The sequence below is a fragment of the Muscardinus avellanarius genome (genome assembly GCF_963383645.1).
Source record: "Muscardinus avellanarius genome assembly, chromosome: 16".
Lineage (NCBI taxonomy): Eukaryota > Metazoa > Chordata > Mammalia > Rodentia > Gliridae > Muscardinus > Muscardinus avellanarius.
In genome coordinates this window covers 40,410,767-40,425,533 of record NC_137802.1, presented here as the reverse complement: position 1 = coordinate 40,425,533, position 14,767 = coordinate 40,410,767, and the positions used below count along the sequence as shown (strand labels likewise).

Sequence of the window (14,767 nt, the reverse complement as noted above, 5' to 3'; positions counted from 1 at the left end):
TTCATATTTTTGAGTTGTTACTTATAAATCTGACTTTAATGAGATTCTCCTGCTACTTTTCTTCTGCCAAACCATATAAACTAAGAAACGGTTTGAATTTTGATTTTAGGGCTATGCTTATACACTTGGCACTAGCCTAAGTGCTAGCCTTGAAAATATAAATTGAGGTGGCAATGGGCTCCAGAAGCTGATCTTTTATAGACAATTAATCCATAGTCAGCAGACTTTTCTTGTGCACCTAATTCTGGTAACTGTCCCAATGTTGACTTTTTTTCCCGCTGGATTGTAAAAGAAAGTTGTAATGAAACATTTTATTCTTTGAAGATTTGAAAATTTGCTTTACATGAGCTTTTTTTTTCTTTCTTTTTTTTTTCAGGCTCTAAATTATCTTGGTGTTCATCCCACAAAGGAACAACACCAAGCCCTGAAACAGCAAGTGCAAACAGACTCTGAGGGGACAGTGTCGTTTGGAGGTAATATTAGGTTCATCATGTTGTATCATCTCAGAAACCTGGGGGAGAGTTATTGTGACCCACTTTCAGAACGTGCGCCTATCCTTTACAAGGAAAGAATGAAAAGTAAAACCACGTTGAACTTGAGTTTCTTAATCAGTACTCAAAAATTCAGCTAGAATGATTACCCTGGCTGGGTCCACAGAAAGGGGAACGAACTTAGAACCTATCAGCTCTAAAATATCATTTCCTTCTCATATTTCTTTTTATTTTACACTTGCTACATAAAGATTCTTTTAGTAATAACCAAAGAAAAAGCTCAGAACATGGAAGTTCTAATTTCACTACCATGCCATCAGTCCTAGTTTTTCAGCTACTATGATATAAGTATTTTTATCGTGCTATGTAATTGTTCTTATTAGAGATAGCATAATGCTCCACTTCGTTGACAAACCATTGACACTAAGCCTTTTTGCTACTGGCAATTTTTATGAATTTTGGAAGATGATATTAGAAATCTGTATTTATCATCATTGTGAATGTAGCTATTTTCTTCCTTTCCTTGGGATAAATTTTTACAAATGGTTTGGACTTTTGATGCATATTGAAAAGTTGCTTTCCAGAGACATTTTACATATATATTTATTCTGATTTTTTTTCTATCCCTGATAGCATTATTTAATTTTTTATTACATATGGCATATGCACCATTGTATCATTTTAGAAACATCTACATTGTTAGATTAAGGAAATTCACCTTTTCATTTTGAAATGATGGGAAATTTATTTTGGGTACCATCTCCTCATGAAACTCATGCCAAAATAACGTAACTAGAACCACCATATCTGACGACAGAGGTAGATGAGGAGAGGACCATAAGTAAATGAGTAAGCAGAGGCAGGAAAAGCCTAAGCATGTGCAGATTCAGAGAAATCCCATGGGGCACAAACTGAGTCCATCACTGGGAGCTGAAAGCTTCAGGCACTTGTGAAAACCAAGGTGAGGCAACGCATTTGAAACAGGATTATTAGAAATGTTAAGAGGATAATTATACTTGCTGTTCCCTGTTCCTTCTCAAGCCATCCAGTAACTACCACTCCTTTACACCTCCAGGGAAAGAGAAGGATGTTTCCTTCAGAAAATAAGCCAGAGGGATTAGGGACATAGAGTTGCCAGCGGTGAGGAGGGTGGGAGACCGAATGGTGAGTCATTACTCACAACACACGCCTAGATAGCTCATTGAAATTGCAGCCAGTGGAGGATTCTCTCTGAAGAAGCCGAACACAAACATCAGCTGGCCACATGATTGCCCTGTAGCTTAACCTACCAGTTGACAAGGCAAGTTTTGCACACAGAATTTCCAGGCAACTTTTAAAAATATACCCTCATAGCCAACAGTTGCAAACATTAGGAGAAATCCTCCAACATACAATATAGAACTCAAAAGTATCAGACAATTAGGGGAAAAAAAAAGAACTCGGAAATAAAAAGGAATGGTGAAAAGCCCAAAAGAACTTCAGGTAAACTATAATTGACCTCTGTCTTTAAACAAATAAACGAAAAAAAATTCACCCACAAAATAGGAGTAGAAAGTAAAATAGAAATAATCAGAGAACATTTAAAAGAATCCTTGGAAATCAAAAAGATGATACCCAGAATTTAAAATATTTGAGGATACATGGTAGAGTAGGTCACTCTCAGTATCTGGAGCATAGGAATTGCTCTGCTACTTAGTTTCCAGGTGACCCTGACAGCTTCAGTTTACCTGCCTTAGCCCCAATTTATTCGTCTGTAGAATGGATGGGATAAGAGAACCTCTCATAGAAAACTGCAGTGAAGATGAAATTACCAAGCACCATGCCAGGCATGCAGCAGCTGTTACACAAACATTAGCTGCTGGTGGTATTATTATTAGACCTCAGATTCTTCCAGTTAGAAGAGCCCTAAATCATAATATTGTCATATGTTGCAGAAAAAATGGAAAATTAAATACATCTGTGATGTGTGTTTGCTTTATTATCTTAACTTTATTATCACATTTGGCAAAGCTAACTAAAATAAGTTATAACCAATTTATATCTTCTCCCTTGAACTTAACATTTACCTGTTGGTCAATATTATTTTAAGATAATGCATCTTAAGTTAAATCTGAAGCATTAGTTATAACATATAGTTTCAACTTCATATTTAAAAAGATAGGATTTACTTAGATGGGGTAAAATGCTATGTTCTTACCGAAATGTGTTATTTTTAGATTTTGTCCAGGTTGCCAGAAATTTGTTTTGCTTGCAGTTGGATGAAGTAAATGTTGGTGCACATGAAATTTCCAACATATTAGATTCACAGGTATAGTTATATGCCCTATAGAATGGTCTTGATTGAACTAAGTCACAGTTCTTGAGTGTTATGGGTCATATATGTAGGTCTTTTTCATTTTTTACTGAATTTTCTTGAAATTATACAAATAATACATGTTCCAGGGCTAACTATATAAAGATTAATTTAAAACAAAGGTTCAAGTTCATCTTGATCTCCAGCCCCTTCTCTCCTTAGCTGTTTGTGCTACTTTCATCTCTAAGGTGACCAGTTTTGATGATTTGCTAAATAATCACTATAACTAACTAGCTAGACAGGTAAGTATTATGAGTGTCTATTCTCATCTGTATCCAGTCACTATAATATATACACAGACAAGTTCCTATATCCTCAGTATGTACCCTATGAAATACTACAATCTGAGCCATTCTCATGAAGCAACATGGACGAGTTACGGTGCCAGAACCCCAGGTCCTCTCCTCTACCCATGTTCCTTTCCAGTTACTAACAACAACCTCCTGCTCCTACAAACCAGGAAACTACTCCTTGTATTTCTAACAGCATAAATTGATTTGGCCTGTTTTTGTGCTTTATGTAAAATAGATTTGTGAATTTATTGACTTCATAAGCCATTTTTGTCTTCTGGTCCATCATTATTTTAATTACTATAGCTCTATACTACTAGATTCTTTGTTTTCAGTCATTTTAAGTACTTTATTATTTTAACTTCCTAAGTTAGATCTTCTAGATGATCTTTAGAATCATTTAACCATGATAATAAGAATTCATGAGACTTGTTTTATTGGAATTCCCTTGAATTTAGAGGATTTTGGGGGGAGAACTGAACACTTATTTCTTTATTCATTTAGACTTTTGCTCATGTTTTATTTTTTCTCTCTATATTTATTGGTGGTACTGGGTTTCCTGGAAACCCTTCTACCTCTGGGCTACACTCCCAGACCCATTTTATATTTTTATTTGAAAACAGGGTCTCTTAAGCCAGCGAGGCTGGCTTTGAACCAGTGCAATCCTTCTGTCTCCACCTCCCAAGCTCAGGGATTACAAGCATGCGCCACCACGCCCAGCTTGTTCATGTTTTAGAAAGAGAAGGTTAAAGCTTTCTTTCTATACATCTTCTATATTTTTAATTACTAAGTATGTTATAAATTGTAATGCTGTTGGAAATGGAATTATTTTGTCATTACATTTTAATTGATTAGGAAAGATAATTTTAGGTTGCTTATTTTTTGTGAAACCACTTAACATGATTCCCTTGTACCAGCTGTTTTTCAGTAGTTTGTATTAGATTTCTAGGTAAGCCACTGAAATTGATTACATTTTTGTCTTTTTCATAAATTCTTACCGGTCCTGATGTTACTGAATAGGAGCAGCAAAATTGAGTAAGAAATAAATTTCCAGTGTATTAGGATTATTTTGTATCTATCTTAGATTTTTTTACAACATCTATTTTCTTGGAGTGTGGGGCAGTATGGATTGAACTGAGGACTAGTCTACCTCCAACACTCCAAGCTCTAATTTATTATTTTTGTTTTGAAAAAGTGTCTCCCTGGGTTGCTGAATCTTGCTTCAGTGCTGAGGCTGTCCTTGAACCTTCGATCCTCCTATTTCAGACTCCCAAGTACTGGTATTACAGGTGTGTACCACCATGCCTCTCTCTGAAAATTTTTAAATAAAAATTGACATTTCATCTGTCAAATAATGTTTCATCTGCCAAATAATCTGGGCCTAGATTCCTTCCTCAGAAAAGATATTTTCTACTTTTTCATAGGATAAAGCTATTTTCTGATTCAAGTTTTTGTCCTTTTCTTGGATATTTTCTTAATGTATATTTTCTAGGAAAAATTTTCTTCAAAAAGACTCAGATTTATCAGAAATTTATAATTTTGTTTAAGTCTTTAATCTTATTTTTTAAATATGCTACAGAATGAGCTATTACAAGGTAATTCCACCCATCATTTTTTTATAGGTCACATGTTAATCATATTTTGGTATATAATATTTCTGTGCAGTTTCTTCTTTGACTCTTATTTTCTTTCTTCTTGCTTAATTTAGTTGTACAGTTTTATTCTGGTTACTAACTTTTAGTTTAATTCTAAAGTTAGAAACATATTCTATATTTTTCCGATATAGGCTTTATTGATCTTTTATAGCCTATTTATCTAGTCATTTTATACTTGTTGCTACTATAATAAATGGTATCTTTTTAAAATTTAAGGTGCATTTTTAGTTTTTGTGGTTTCATATAAAAATATGACAGATTTCTATATATTCTTTTTATACCTAGCAACCGTGTTGCTTTTCCTTTTCCAAAAAGTCCACATTATTTTTAGTTCGACTCACACCTTTCTGAATCACTGAGATTTGAACAAGCTTATCTTTGTTTTTCTATCTTTTCTTTTTGCTTTACAATGTACTGTTATATAAATAATATGGTGAGTCAAGTATCTTAAATGTTGCTAGTAACCCTTAATTTCAAATAAGGGAATAAACTGTTATATGTTTCTAATATGTGTTTTTTTTTTTCTGGTTCAAATTGAGGAATCAAAGTTGTACCTTTATTTCATGATTATATTTAGATCTTGACTTGTATTACTGCATTTTCTCTTACTGTAATGAAGTACTTGAGACAGGCTAACTTTATTTTAAAAAGAGGTTCATTTAGCTCACGGTTCTGGAACAAAAGTCCAGTCTAAGATTTGGCAGTTGTAGGGGAGGTGACATAGATTTTACCTTTGATGATGACCTAATAGCAAGATCCCAAATGGGATCTTCGCAAATGGGAGGAAGAGTCCACACTAGGACGCAGACAGGCAGAGATCAACGACCTCCCACTTGGCTCTGCACGTTTCAGGTCCACCACATTAGCACTGTCACAGTAGGGACCCAGCCTCTACCACATGAACCCTTGGTAGATAAGCCACATCCAAACCATAGCACTGCTGTTTTTAAGCAATATTCCTTATTGATAGGAATTTTGAATACTATTTATTATTAATTACATGGCTCTAGAAATACCATGATTAGTTTATCAGACAAAACAAAGCCAGTCTCATAAAAAATGATGCATATCATTTTTTTAATGTTTCAAATTACTTTGAGTGATTGATTGATCTATTTGTACTGGGGATTGAACCTGGGGCATTATACCTTTGAGCTCCCGTCCCCCCCCCGCCCTTTCAATTTTTAAATTTTGAATCAGAGTCACACTAAGTTGCTGAGGCTCTTGCTGAGTTGCTGAGGCTGGCCTCGAACTTGCTGTTCCCTTGCTTGCCTCAGCCTCCCAAGTCCTAGGATTACAGGCAGGCACCATCACGCTTAGCTTACTATATTTTATTTAACAAGCAATTTCTGTGATGGATAAGCATGTCAACCACGACAACCTAAGACATAGATATTGAGTAACTCTCAGGAAAGCACCCAGTTTTCCCCGAATTGAGGTTCTGATGTATCAGAACTGATTCTGTAGACTAGTGGAGGAGTACTGAAGTGCAGGAGTGCAGCTCTCCCTCTGCTAGTGCAGGTGCATTGTGCTTACTTGCCTCATGTCGATGGCAAAGCATTGTTTATCAACCACGAAACAGCTTTCAAAGCCAACGTGCCCATTTTTTATGAGGAATGACAAAGATGGCTTGCAGTATGTCAGCGAAGTAGGGCGCTGTATGAGCATGCAAAGCTTTCTTCACCTCTGCAAAGGATACTCATGCTCTGAATTAGTGATTTGCTTCCTTCTTACCGACACGATTCTAGGGCAGATAAGAATTTGTTTCATCTGTGAGACTTTGATAGCAGAGCACAGCGCTGACGGCAATTGTGCAAGATCTTCTACAGGCCAATAATTTCCTATGGTGGCTTCAGACCAAATTGTTGTGCAGCCGTCAATGCATTAATTAGTAAAATGTCACTGGCTATATTCTGCTTATAACCACACTGAAGATATTGTCGAGTACATGATTTTCACCACACTTACATGTGTACCTGAAATAAAAGTCTCTCAAAGCATCACTCACCTTTCCTATATGTATCATATTCTTACTTAATAATACTCAGTGCTATTTCAATAAAAACTTGATTTCATAATTGACTAATGGATAAGGCACCACTGTGGGAAAAACACTAAAAATCGCTGTTGGTCAATTGGCTCACTAAAACCAAATTACAATAACTTCTGATTTTATAGTGTAATTTCCAGATTTTTTTGAGTTAAAGAAGAAAACAAGGCTGTTGTACCTCCTCTGAAACATATCGATTGATCTGTGGCTGAGGGTGCTGGCAGCTGGTGAGGGTGGGGAAATTCCGCAAAGGCTACCCTACCCCTCGGCCTCAGCCAGCTCCATCTCACAAACAACAAGGCCAAGTTGATTATCATTTTGTTAGGAATGCTTGTCTTTGACTTACATGTTTTCTCTTCTTTTTGGCTCATAAAGATGGCTGTATTTTTCTTAATTTATTTAAAAATAGTTTTACAGAAATAAATAAGGATATCTTTACTGAAATGTAAGATACACATAGTAGAGTACAAAAAGCTTCCCTGTACACAGCGATGCACTTCTCTTGTGTATCACAGGTGGAATTTCCCCTGTACATTCTCCGGCATTGCCAGCCTCCCAGTCAGCTGCCCTTCCCACCTTTACAGGGGAGCTACCCTTCTAATGGTGTGCCCGTTCTTCCACTTCATAATAAGTAGAATTAGAGTCTGTACTCTTTTATAACCAGCTTCTGTTGTTCATCTTCTGTCTGACTCCTAAGATTTCTCGAGATGCTATCTTTGAAGTAGGAATTGCTGACTCAGTATAAGTTAGTCCTACTTTTGTTTATTTGACAAAAAAAAATTGGGGTTTGGGGAAAATATGGCATTTAGAACCAAAAATATAATTATCTTGCTGTGATTCTAATCACCATTGCTATATTAAAAAGGCACACAGTGCTACACCTGCTGTGGGCACAAGGTTATACACAGAATAGACAAGGATGGAGTCCCCATTTAGCAGTATTCTAAACTTACGGAGAGCAGATGCTAGTCCATCCTACTATGACTGGGTTTTTGTTGTTGTTGTTGTTTGTTTGTTTGTTTGTTTGTTTTTTCTTTGGTGGTACTGGGGTTCTTGGAAGCCCCTCTACCTCCAGGCTACATTCCCAGACCTATTTTATACTTTTTATTTGGAAACAGGGTCTCTTAAGCCAGCAAGACTGGCTTCAAACCTGCACGATCCTCCTTTCTCCACCTCCCAAGCATGGGGATTACAAGCGTGCGCCACCACTCCCGGCCATACTATGACTATTTTGTCGAGCTAATCAAGTATCATGGATGGAGCATCTTAAAATGACAGTGAGAACACTGCTAATTCCCTTATATAGACTTGTCACAAGTGGGGCTCTGGTTAAATCAGTTTAATGAGTCGCAACCACCATTTTAGCAAATAAAATAGAACAGAATGAAGATATCAAAGAGAATTGCATACATGGAGATTGAATAATGTTTCATGTACAGTGGGTCATGGTATAAATGGATTTCCTTGCTACATGTAGCAGTAAACACTTTTCCCTAAAGACTCATCTGCAAATCACCAGATATATGTTGACCAACTACAGTGTATGTGGAAGTATGTTAGGTGTCATGGCACATGTTCTTAAGATAGATTAAAAATCTGGCCTGTAGAGTACAGATAAACATCATGTATACAAAGAACTATGGTCAAAAAGTATATTATATTATAAAACCATAAAAATAATAAAGATAGAATATTTAAGGAAGATTCATAACAGAATTAGCATTTGAATTTTTTGAATGAAGATAAATTTCATTCTCTGGTCAATAGATGAGCATGGAGTGACTAAACAGAATGAAGAGGGGAAAATTAGAATGTGATCATAAACAGAGAGGAATCTCTCTTCTTAAAAAGATAATTGGATGCATGAAAGTGAAGGAAGTTAGGTCTTAAAGGGTAAATCTTAAATGTAAAATTTTGTATTTTACTCAGTAGTCAGACTCCATTAAGAAGGATAGTGCCATGACCAAAGTGTTGTTTTAGAAGGAGTCATCACACAGGGTTGGTTACCTAGGAAGGGTGGTAGGTAGGCTAGACAAGTGAATGGAATGATACAGTCACAATTTTATAAGGAAAAGAGGTAATTGAATGGGATTCTAATGGAAATCCTTTCATGAAACAAAATTAGACTGAAACCGATATTACTGTTTTGTTACTGAGCTGGGGGATGTGGCCAATGAAATTATAGCTATCCAGAATAGATGCAAATAAAAAATAACTGAAAGCATGGTGGTGGAGTGGCAGTGATGGACAGCTGAGGTCACACCTAGTAAGCCCAGTCTCTTGGTGTCCCCAGAAGCGGGGGAAAGCAGAGTGAAAATGCTCCATGGCGTTATTTACCAGGTGTTGCCATGGTAAAGGGGCTGGGGATCTCACGTTATGTTGAGACCCAGGCAGAAAGGAATGTAGAAAGTAAGGAAGAGAAAAGTTCACGGGTTGGAGGTGGATTTGAAAGCAGGCATCAGTCTAGAATCCTTGGTGTTAAATAGCAAAAATTCTTTTCATTTGCTGCTTGCTTAGTTGTAGCATATTTGAATAGAACCTTACTTTAAAAAGTCATCGAGCCCACGCTTGGGAAGCAGAGACAGGAAGATCGCGCAGGTTCGAAGCCAGCTGCGCTGGCTAAAGAGACCCTGTTTCCAAATAAAAATATAAAAAATAGGTGTCTGGGAGTGTAACCCGGAGGTAGAATGGTTACCAGGAACCCCAGTGCCATACACACAAAAAAGTCATTGAGCACAAAGGGGCTTTTCAAAAAATTAACAAGTAACATCTACAACCAATTCTCTGCCTACATTGTGTGTGTGTGTGTGTGTGTGTGTGTGTGTGTGTGTGTGTGTGTCTGAGTAGCCCAAAATAGCAATAGGATTTGAAAACACTATTTTTAAAGTCATGGTTTGTCCTATGACTTTGTAGTCTGTAGTGTTCTGCCTCAGGAGGTGGGTTAAATGTGATTTACCTCCATGATGTCAAGCTCGAAAGTTTAAGATCCGGCTAGGCGCAATGGTACACACCTATAATCTCAGTACTTGAGTCTCTTGACAGGAGGAGTGTAGGTTTGAGACGAACCTCAACAATTTAGCAAGACTCTTAGCAACAAACCTGTGTGTTTTTTTTTTTTAAGTTTACAATCACATCCTCCCTACAATTCCAATCCATACTCCTTTGAATAAATTGTTATAGCTCCATTATCCAAAATTTTATTCCAGGTTTCTAATCCTCTCATTTAACTTAGGAAAAGAAGTTAAACCAGGCCCATGTGAATGTTGAATAACAATGTTTCCCATATTGTGATAGACAGATATGGGTTTTGTGAGCTAATACTCGTACATACAGGCAGTGGAATTCAGGGCCTGGGGCTTGTAATATGGCCAAGTTACTGAGGAAATGAAACAAATTATTATTAAGTTATACTTCCTTCTTGGAAATTCACAAGTCCACCCTCATAATAAGACTGTTGGAAGCCATGCAGAGCACACTTTGGGAAATAGTATTACATTTGAAAATATGTTCAAAATTAATTAAAGCAGTACAGAAATGATCTTTTTTTTTTTTTCTGGTGGCACTGGGATTGAACCCAAGGGCATTCTACCTCAGAGCTATACCCCCAAGCACTGTTTTATTTTTCATTTTGATATAGGATCTTACTGAGTTGCTGAGGGCCTTGCTAAGTTGCTGAGGCTGGCCTCAAAAATTCAGTCCTATAAGTACTAGAATTACAGGTGTGCACCACCATGCCCAGCAAGGGAGTGTATTCATATGAATGTATATATTGAGTACTTAGAGTAACAGAGATAGGCAGAAAATATAAAGTCATGATAATTTATTGACAGTGGCCATGGGCACACAAGTGTTAATGTGGCAGGGGAAAAGGAGTCAGTGATGTTGAGGGGGAAGAGTTTCTCCCTACACTTGAAGAACAACACCCACTTCTGCTAGTCTCTGGTTTACAATGCAAGTCTAAGTTTTTCATCTCTATCCTACCATTTTTGTTGTAAAAATCACAGACTGATGCTAGACTTCTGTGAGAATCTTGAAATCTCTCTCTCTCTCTCTCTCTCTCTCTCTCTCTCTCTCTCTCTCTCTCTCTCTCTCTCTTCTCTTTCTCTCTCCCTGACTGTGGTCCCAGTCAAGTTACTAATCTTTCTGGGCTTGTTTTCCCATCTGTGAAATGATGATAATTGCAAGGCTTTAACATTGAATATGCACAGTCCTCATCTACACCACTGCACATAGTTCCCATTAAATAGCTGATATTACTAATAATTTTTGTTATCTTTTTCTACTCTGTATTTGCCTCCCCTATGAAGAGGGCCTTGCTTTAAGCCCATAACTTCTCTGACAATCAGTTTCTCTACTTAGTAGTTTAAATTATATTTTCTGTACTTTTTTTTAAAGTTTTTCTACATAGAAGATAACTGTAAATAGACTTGGATTGTCTCTCTGATTAGGTTGTCATTGTTTTCTCTACTAATTGACTGTCAGGGAAATCATGTTATATGTTAGAAAAATTGTCATCTCGGCTGTTTTTTGATGTCATCGTTGACCTTTGAGTAAATTATTAATACTATCTTCAATCTGCATTTTCTGTGCACTAATCTTTTCAAGCCACTTGCTGTTTTATTTTCATTTGGTTAAAACTAGATATAAAATTAATAAATGTACATCACTAGGCCCATGTAAACCATCTTAATTGATAATGTGCAGCATTTTGTTAACTCTTGGAATGAATGTGTTTTGTAAGTGGTTTAGGTTGATAACTCCTAGAGTCTACCTGACACTCTAAACATGGTTGTGGGATTTGGACTTGTAAGGAAAATTGTTTGTTTGTTTGTTTGTTTGTTTGTTTGTTTGTTTGCAGTACTGAGGGGCATTCTACCTCCGAGCTACGTTCTCAGCCCAATTTTTTATTCTTTATTTGGAAACAGGGTCTCACTGAGTTGCAGAGGGCCTCACTAAGTAGCTGAGGATGAATCATACATACATCATTTACAGGGAAATAGATGGAACTGGAGAACATTGTGCTAAGTGAGATTAGTCAGTCACAAAAAGCAAGAAATCAGATGTTCTCCTAATATGTGGAAGCTAGGGAAAAAAGGGTCATAGGAGGAACTCTAGACAAAGGAAGAGAAGCCATAGATGAACAAATAAGGAGGCCTAACTGGGGGTAATTGGCGGAGGGACGAGAGAAGTTCCATAATGCAAATGATATACTTTCACGAACATATTAAAGTCAATCACTAAGCCAAACATGAGAAGGAGGAAGGGGAGAGGGAATGAGAAGGGGGAATTGGGGAAGGGCTAAATGAGTGATGTGTGCATGTGTGCCTCTACCATCTTGTACTCCAGTAAGATGTATGACTATAATGCACCAATAAAATTTTTTTTTAAAAAATAGAAATCATAAAGTTGTCAGCAGAGTATGCGTATTTTTTGATCATCCAAATCCCACTGTAAGAAACAGCAATGTAAGGTTAGGCTTAAATGAATGGAACTGCTCTCAGGTTACTTTAATATTCTCTTTTATCGAATCTAACAACTGCAAAGTAAAAAACTGAATTTGTTATTAGAATGCAAAGTCCTGAGTTAAAAAGGATTTTTATGTTAGTTCTCATAATTAGCATCTAACGCATCACTTGTCTCTTATAATGTTGACAGCTTCTTCCCTGTGACTCTTTAGAAGCAGATGAAATGGAAAGGCTTAAGCGTGAAAGAAACAATGCCTTGGAAGAAGTGAAGGTGCTTAAGGTAACCTCCAGTTCAGCTTCCTTAGATTTTCTTTAGAAAACAAAAGAATCTGTTGTTGGAGCTTAGTTTCATTTTTAATGAAGGAACAGTAATGTCAAATAGTTAGAATTAAGTTCATTCTTTGATTTGTCTTTAGGGAGTTAATTTCTTAGGTCACACACTTATTTCTACTTCGCAGTATCCATATAAGTTTTCGTGTGAACAATGGTTTTTGTTCCTGCCTTCTGGTGCGGCTACTTTTTACCCTCTTTTTCTTTTTGCCATACTGGTGGCAATAGCAGAATTAGACAAGGAGTCAACAAAGGAAGCTGTGATAATTTTGGATCTTCCTATTTTCACTGGGAAATAATTTTTTTTCCATGTATAGAGCTGTTCCTAAAGGACATAGTGTTTTGTTAATGTAATTTGAACTTAAGGCAGTAATTTAAGGGAAGATCAAAACACATGTTCCAAATAACATTTGGATTCTCTTTGGGTAGTTTCATTCTGTTTTTTAAAATGTTACATTAAAATTATATCCCAGTGTTTATAAAATCTGGTTATGTTTTCTAAATCTTCAAAAATGCCCCTTTATTTTCCATTAATATACCATAGGAATATGAATATTTAAATTATTTTAAGTAAGTGAATTTTTGCTGTTAATTACTTTATCTTTATTGAAATAAGTTATTTATACCAAAAAGTAAAAATATTTTATTACCTTCATTGTACAATTCTACCCTCTGGAGAAAACTATTATTAAAAATGAGTCAATTCATTCTTTCAGGACATTTCTATACATAGCCAATTTTATTTCAAAAAAATAAATATATAAGCCGGGCATGGTGGCGCACACTTGTAATCTCTGTGCTTGGGAGGCTGAGACAGGAGGATCACAGGTTTGAAGCCAGCCTCAGCTACTTAGTGAGACCCTGTTTCCAAATAAAATATATAATAGGTCTGGGAGTATAACCTGGAGGTTGAAAGCCTCTGGGTTCCACCCCTAGTACCACAAATAAATAAATAAATACATAAATACATAAATAAATGTATATGTGGGGTTAGGGAGTACATGGAAATTTGTGTACCTTCCTCTCAGTTCTCCTGTGAAACTAAAACTGCTCTTAGGAGAAAAAAATGAGATTTTAACAGTGAAACAAGAAAAGGAAGAAAGCATATATGAATACTTTAACTTTCACATATATCACTTTCTATCTCCAGTTTTTAATTTTCCCCCCTCTTTGTAAGACTTAAAGCTTGGCAGATTTCAGGTTAATAAATACAGTTCCTTTGTATTCTTCTGAATACAAATAATTTTACATCAAAGAGTTCTATTTTATTTGACCACTTCTCTCTCGATGGATATTTGGACTCTTCTCAATTTTCCCATTATTAAAAATAATTATAGGCCGGGCGTGGTGGCGCACGCTTGTAATCCCCGCGCTTGGGAGGCAGAGACAGGAGGATCGCGCAGGTTCGAAGCCAGCCGCGCGCGCTGGCTTAGGAGACCCTGTTTCCAAATAAAAATGTAAAAATAGGTCTGGGAGTGTAGCCCGGAGGTAGAAGGGCTTCCAGAAACCCCAGTACCACCAAAAAAAAAAAAAAAAAAAAAAAAAATGAGGTGATCAGCATAAGAGGCCAGATCCCCTCGAGTCATCTACACCTAGCTTCACCTTATTCTTTAAAGGGCAGAAAATTTGAGACGGTGATCGCCGTAACAGTAAATTTGGCTTACAATTGGGGCCCCCTCCGCTTTAGAAAGAGGAACACCAGATTGACCACATTCCCAACTAGAAAAATCTTCTTGCGTCAATCAAGCCTCACCTGGCTCTTTCGGCTGTCAGTATGATCGTCGTTAGATTGAAGAAAACATCTAGATGCAGCGATCGGCTATAGATACTTCTAGATCGTCTAGATCTACTAGACCTACTAGACCATGGGCCAAAGAGGGTCGACCTGCAAACTTGCAAGGTCACGGTCTAGATCACATTCTCGATCCAGAGGAAGGCGATACTCTCGCTCACGCAGCAGGAGCAGGGGAAGAAGATCCAGATCGGCATCTCCTCGACGATCAAGATCTGTGTCTCTTCGTAGATCGAGATCTGCTTCACTCAGAAGATCTAGGTCTGGTTCTATAAAAGGATCGAGGTATTTCCAATCCCGGTCAAGGTCAAGATCAAGATCCAGGTCTATTTCACGACCAA

General features: G+C 36.9%; 1 protein-coding gene across 1 annotated transcript in view; it reads left to right on the top strand.

The window, feature by feature from the left end:
* Positions 1-14,767, top strand: part of STXBP4 (syntaxin binding protein 4) — a gene marked incomplete at its 3' end in the record, with an annotated part of 152,165 nt that overhangs the window by 25,566 nt on the left and 111,832 nt on the right. Inside the window, exons 7-9 of the mRNA XM_080713409.1 lie at positions 377-473; positions 2,708-2,799; positions 12,495-12,584. Coding sequence (XP_080569535.1) covers positions 377-473; positions 2,708-2,799; positions 12,495-12,584 — 279 coding nt within the window. The remainder of the gene's footprint in view (positions 1-376; positions 474-2,707; positions 2,800-12,494; positions 12,585-14,767) is intronic.